The 7,500-nt window shown below is 43.0% G+C and overlaps 1 protein-coding gene across 1 annotated transcript in view; it reads right to left on the minus strand.

Moving 5' to 3' along the window:
• The window catches only part of Sln (monocarboxylic acid transporter silnoon), a 39,262-nt gene that overhangs the window by 4,707 nt on the left and 27,055 nt on the right, over positions 1-7,500 (minus strand). The window contains exon 3 of the mRNA XM_076178712.1: positions 620-2,087. Coding sequence (XP_076034827.1) covers positions 620-2,087 — 1,468 coding nt within the window. The remainder of the gene's footprint in view (positions 1-619; positions 2,088-7,500) is intronic.

The following is a 7,500-nucleotide window of genomic DNA, read 5'->3' on the forward strand; positions in this document are numbered from 1 at the left end:
TAGCCAATCAAGGACCAGCCACTAAATAGGGGAGGAGTTTAATTTCGATATCAGTTATAAGGAGTTTACTGAATTGCCAGAGAATAGATTAGTGAAGTTTTTGTGTTTAGGAAACTGAACTTAATCAATAAGGGATCAACTATTAAGTGGGGATATACAGACTCAAGTACCAATATATATGCTCTGGTGGAAGTGTCATCATTAAAGAGGCTGAGGAAGGTGGAAAAAGAAGTTACGGGTCTAGTTCCGAGTTGCGAATTTATTCCTGACCGGTTTCGCTCTACGCTTCTTCAGAGGAAAAAGCGTAGAATGAAACCGGTTAGGAATAAATTTGCAGCTCGGAACTAGACCCGTGACTTCTTCTTCCACCTTCCTCAACCTGTCACAATGTCTCAGCATTGAAGAATTTTATATAGCCAATGATGAATCATCTATTAATTGGGGCATAATTTTGATACCAGTGATAGAGAGAAGTGACAATAGATAGGATACAGTGAACGTGTCAGTGTCTAACCTGCAGTTAACCAGTTACTGTATACCACTAAATGGGACGGAAGTTAGTGTTGATACTAAAGATACTCCAGTGAGAGTCTCAGAGCTGAAGAAGTTGTGGGCTTACCATACAGCGTACATGACGCTGTTCCTGACGAGTCTGAGGTCTGCTATGAGCCCGATGCCGAGACGTCCAAAGAGGTCCACGATGGAGGAGATGGAGAGCATGAGCGTGACCTGAGAAGATTCGATGTCGCGCGAACTCGCGTAGGCTGGCAGGAAGAAGATGGCGTGGGGAGCTCCCGCAGCCATCAGGAATACCGAGATGATGGTGACCACGAAGAGCGGGCTCTTGAACAGGCTGAAGTTGAAGAACCGTAAACAACATGTAATACAGCCCGTTGCGTTCTTCTCCTTCGCCTCCTCCTCTTCTTCTTCTTCCTCTTCACCCTTCTCCGGCTCCTTCGCCTCCTCTTGTCTGTCCAGCTGGGAGGGCTCCTCCGGAGGTTGTTGAGGATAAGCCTGGTCCTCCTTGGGGAGGTCCAGGGCCTTCTCGTCCTTCAAGAAGGCGGGTATCTCTGTCCGGGGGTCCTGAGCATCCGGGGAAGTAGGGAGTAGGTTAACTTGGTCCAAAGACGTGGCGTCCATTTCCGGAAGGGAGGACATCTTCCCCGCGGCCCTGCGGATGGAGGCGAGGCGCACGAGCGAGGGTTTGCTGCCGCTGCTGTAGGGCTGCGACAGGCGCGGGGGCAGGGAGGTCTTGCTCCCGACGGAGGACATCCTCTGCAGGGTCGGTCTGGTCTCCTCGCCGGACGGATGACGGTGGAGGGAAGGTCGGCTGCCTCCTGACATGCGACGGTGGAGGCTGGGTCGGCTTCCGCTGACGGAAGGGTGTCTGGTGAGGGAGGGCTTGCTGCTGCAGCTCGTCGAGGGCAGTCGCATCAGATAGGGCTTGCTGTCTATGTTCGACGGGATCCGAGTGAGGGACCTCCGGCTGCCGCTAATGCTCCACGACCGGGCGTACTGAGTCAAGTCCGGGATGCTGTTCATCATCGAGGAGCTCCTGAGGAAGGAGATTTGCCGCTGGAGTTCCTCGTCCTCGTAACACGTGGAGCTGGAGGGAAGCTTCGTGCGGACCATCTTCTTCCAGAGGGACTGCGAACGAGCCAGCGGGGTCGTCGGCGCCGAAGGAACCTGAGGGAACCCGAACTGCCCTCTGGAGGAGACGTTCGTCAGTCCCCGGGTATCGTCGTAGGCCTCCTCGTCCCTGAAGAGGAGCTTACTGTTCTCGGGCTCCGGGCAGATCCGGTGCTGAAGACCGTGCTTGGCTCGGTCCTTCGCCTGGATGAGGGCGTGCAACCGGATCGGCCTGTAGAGGCAGGAAGCTGCGCAGATGTGCAACTGCATCCCGGCCAGCATGACCATCGTCGAGCGGAGGCCGTACGCCTCCAGGAGGTACTCGATCAAGGGCGGCATGAAGAATCCTCCGAGGGCGTTGCCCGACACGCAGATCGCCGAGGCGAGGGCGCGACGACGCTCGAAGTACAGTGAGACGATGAGAACGCCAGGTGTTGTCGTTAACCCGGCGCCAATTCCTGCGAACATAAACAAAACATTCAATCACTCAAGGGACCCAAAATATATTTACTGTCAATAATGTAATGATTAAATTAATATTGTCCATGAAGGGAATCTAATGTATATTTACTGACATAGTGGAATAATCTAATTAATATTACAATTGAAGGGACTCATGGTATTTTTGTTGATAACATTGCAGTAATTTCGTTAATATTGTGCTATCAGTGAAGCGAACCAGGAGATATTTACTGACAACAATGGATTGATTTTATTGATACTTTCATTGAAGCGGCACAATATTTTTTTTATTGGCAACAGTAGAGTAACCTAATTAATATTGTTACTGTAAGGACCGAAAATATATTTGTTGATAACACTGGAGTAATTTTGATAATACTCTCAATATGGGAGTAATTTCATTAATATTGTGATTAACATTGCCATTGAAGGGACTCAAGGGATTATTGACAATACTGAAGTAGCTTGATTAATATTGTCAATAAATAAACCCATACTCAAGAGCCATTTTTTAACATTGTTGGAGTAATTTCAATAATATTGTCAATAAATGGACCCAAGAGATATCTATTGATAATATTGAGATATTTCCAATAATATTGTCAATAAAGGTACTCACGTTAAAGAGATATTTATTGAAAATATTGGAGAAATCTGATCAATATTGACCGTTTCAGATTAATACCAGGTATCATCGAAAGGCATCTTGAGCGTTCTAGGTCGATAATGAAACCACAGAGGAGGTTATAGTTACTAAAAAGCAAAATATTGACAATATAATTATTGTTAATAGATGTGGTTTCTTATCAATATCATGAACATAACAGTAGTTTATTTGGCCACACGTTATATTCTCCGTCTTTTTTTTTTCTTTTTTTTTTCTTTTTTTTCACCTGGCAGAAAATTTCTTTGATGATGTTGCCCTAAGCTGGTTCGTAATTATTGCATGTCACTGAATGATGACGTTTCGTCATTTCCTCATCAATTTCCTCTTTGTGTTAACCTATTTCGTTACGGAAGCCATTTCTGTTTTTAATTGGACCCCCGACACACGATTTTATCCGTTTCCATGGCAACCCTTTACCCCCTCAGCAGTGAGAGAAGCAATCTTAGCTTTTCCGTACACGGCGCTGAGTAAGATTATCTGGCACTATCAAGAATAAATGAATAAAAATTATTCATAAGGGGTCAAGCCCGAAAAAGATTTATTCTTGCCCTGGCTCTGGTTCTAAATATAGCACACACACACACACATACACACACACACATTCACACACACACACACACAAACACACACTCACAAACACACACACACACACACACACATACACACACACACACACACACACACACACACACACACACACACACACACACACACACACACACACACACACACACACACACACACACACACACACACACACACACACACACACATACACTCACACACCAAAGGTCCTTTCCTAATTTCAACACCTTGTCGTGGATGAAGGACATTAGCAACAGCAAAGAATATATATATATATATATATATATATATATATATATATATATATATATATATATATATATATATATATAATATATATATATAATAATAATGATAGTAATAATAAACAATGATAATAATGATAATATCAATAATAGTAATAATAATAATAAAAATAATAATAATAATAATAATAATAATAATAATAATAATAATAATAATAATAATAATAATAATAATAATAACAATAACAATAACAACAATAATAATAATAATAATAATAATAATAATAATAATAATAATAATAATAATAATAATAATAATAATAATAATAATAATAATAATAATAATAATAATAATAATAATAATAATAATAATAATAGTAACAATAATAATAAAAACAATAATAATAATAGAAACAATGATAATACATTAAATAAACATAATAATTATAAACGGGGGTGTCATTCTTAGAATGTAAGAAATCACGAACAATTTACTCAGAACATAACATGACGTGTTGTGGGAAACGTCTAATCTCGCTGTTCATCTACACAGTAAACGTCTTTCCTTCTCTAAGTTGGAGGAGATAACATCAGTGAGCGTCCCACAGCTAGAACATGCCGGGACAGGCACCAACCGAATTCTTCACCTTTCCCCGCATCGGGGTATTGATCCAGCTATCCAGTTCGGGGCGTGCGTGACACCTAGTCGGACCAGAGTCCCGCAGGCTTAATTTGTAATTAAAGGTGAGTCATCACTCAAAAAAAAAAAATCTGATGTTCCTCTGTTCTGCTACCCTCAATCTTAAATCTCCCCTTGAGTTCTATTGGTGCGATATTGTACACTAGGACAGAAGCAGTGTAGTTAATGAATGGAATAAAATTCTTGCAGAAGCAGCACAGTGTAGTAAAGTTCGAAGTTTTAGGATTCATTTAGATAAGCACCTAAACAGTATGCTGTAATTACCAGCCATTAATTTTTTCCTTTATTATTATTTATTTGTTTATCAATATTTCTATTTTATAAGTTATTATTATTTATCGTTTTTCATTAGTCATAATTTTCTATTTACTTTTTATTTATCTATTTACTTATCAATTTATCTATTCATTTATCTATTTATTTATCTATTTATTCTTTATTTATGTATTTTATTATCTTTATTTATCTATCTATTCATTCATCATTATCTCTTTTTCACATCGGACCTAGTTATGGACCAAAAGGTCTCCTGTCGGCACACTCCTCCATTGTAATCCTTTGTAATTCTGTAACCTTGCACGTCTCAGCTTCTTCGATGGTCATTTCCAACAAAATACTGAATATAATTTGACCCTTCTTCCTCTTCTTCCTCTTTGGCTGGTGTCAGGCGATTTCATTCAGTCATGGAGAAGTAAATGGATTCAAGATGTTTGAGTTCCTTTACCTTTTCGGGGTGCCGCATCGACTTGGATGTCGACTTCCATGGAGCTCCATTTCTCTCTGCACATGGCTCTTCTCAACAAGATGGCATTTGTTATTTCATAAGAACATAAGACTATAAGAATGAAGGAGACAGCAAGAGACCATAAGGCCTACACTAGGCACCTCCGTATCCATCACCACCTGTCATCCTCATCCATAAAGTTGTCTAATCGTTTCTTAAAACAACCGATAGTTTCAGCGCTTGCTACATGGTTACTATGTCTATTCCATTCGTCGACCACCCTATTAGTAAACCAATTCTTGCCTATTTCCTTCTTAAATCTAAATTTTTCCAGTTTAAATCCATTACTGCGAGTCATGTCCTGTTGTTTTGATATGATGACCTTGTTTGCATCACCCTTGTTAAAGCCTTTAATCCGCTTGAACACCTCTATTAGATCACCCCGCACTCTGCGTCTTTCCAGAGAGTGTAAGTTAAGGTGCCTAAGCCTCTCTTCGTAAGGCAAATTTCTGAGTCCATGTATCATTTTGGTCATTCTTCTCTGTACTGATTCTAGTGAACTAATGTCCATTCTGTAGGATGTCTACATATTTGTTGTGTGGTCTTCCTCTTGCCCTCTTTCCTTCTATTTTTCCTGTTAGGCACGTATGTTCTAACTGTCGTTTCCTCATGACGTGTCCTGCAAAGTGTAACTGTCTTTTCCTGGTAGTTGTTATAATTTCCCTCTGTGTTCCTATTTGCTGCAGTATTTCTTCGTTTGTTTTAAATTCTGTCCACGACATTTTCAGTATCCTTCTCCAAATCCATATTTCTACTGCTTTTATCCTGTCCTGCATTTGTTTACTAATTGTCCAAATTTCACATCCATATAATAGTACAGACCAAGTGATGTGTGAACTTGTGAACGGGGTATTTCGGGTTTAACCAACGTGTTCGACAACCAAATACCCCGTTCACACGTTCACACATCACTTTAAACATGTGTCTGTCGAACCGCGTTGGACCACGTTGGACCGTGTAAAGCCCCTCTAACATTTGAGTTCCCACGTCACAGATTTTATCGGGAGAGGAACGCGGCAGATAACATCGAACAACTAAATATAAACGCAGGTGGTCCCAGATGATACCAGTTGGTCTCAGTTGGTACCAGGTGGTCCCAGGTGGTCCCAGGTGGTCCCAGGTGGTCAGTCCCTGCAGAACACCTGAGGCTATCAAGCGGCAGCTGGTGAGGTCTTGTAACGTTAGAAAACGGAGGAAGGGTTCACTGGCCACAACATTAATGTGAGATTCATCTAGGTAAACATGTTTCAGTAAACACTCACACTCACACTTGCACGGGCTCTCACGCACGCACACACACACACACACACACACACACACACACACACACACACACACACACACACACACACACACACACACACACACACACACACACACACACACACACACACACACACACACACACACACACACACACACACACACACACACACACACTGTCACTACGGCGGTCCAGGTTCGAATCCTGCCAGGGCTGAAAATAATTTCAGTTTCGCTGCGCTTCGAGTCGTTACTCCAACTCTCGTGGGCAGGGAGTTGGGTGTGTGTGTGCGTGTAAGGTCAAAGCATTACCCATAGATCGGTCATACGAGCTCTGAGCTCTCTTCCGGGAGGGAAATAGCTGTTGATCACGACTCCAACACGTGTTCCAAAGACCAAGGTGAATCACACACACACACACACACACACACACACACACACACACACACACACACACACACACACACACACACACACACACACACACACACACACACACACGACTCGATGGCGCCGTTGGTAGAGTTCCCGGCCGCTACTACGGCGGTCCGGGTTCAAATCCCGCCCAGGGCTGAAATAATTTCAGTATCGCTGCGTTGCGAGTTGTCACTCCAACTCTCGTGGGCGGGTAGTTGGGTGTGTTTGCGCGTGTAAGGTCACAGTATTAACCATTGATCGGTCATATATGAACTCTGAGCTCTCTTTCAGGAGGGAAATAGCTGTTGATCACGACTCCAACACATGATCAAAGACCATGGTGAATCACACACACTTGCACACACTTGCACACACACACGCACTCGCGCACACACGCACTCACACACACACACACACACACACACACACACACACACACACACACACACACACACACACACACACACACACACACACACACTTGCACACACGCACACTTGCACACACACACACACACACACACACACTTGCACACACACACTTGCACACACACACACACACTTGCACACACACGCGCACACACACACACACACACTAGCACACACACACACACACACACACACACACACACACACACTTGCACACACACACTTGCACACACACACACGCGCTCACACACTTGCACACACAGAATCCTGCCCAGGGCCGAAATTATTTCGGTATCGCTGCGCTTCGGGTCGTTACTCTG

Source organism: Oratosquilla oratoria, chromosome 3 (genome assembly GCF_046742065.1).
Source record: "Oratosquilla oratoria isolate Oo_2021 chromosome 3, ASM4674206v1, whole genome shotgun sequence".
NCBI lineage: Eukaryota > Metazoa > Arthropoda > Malacostraca > Stomatopoda > Squillidae > Oratosquilla > Oratosquilla oratoria.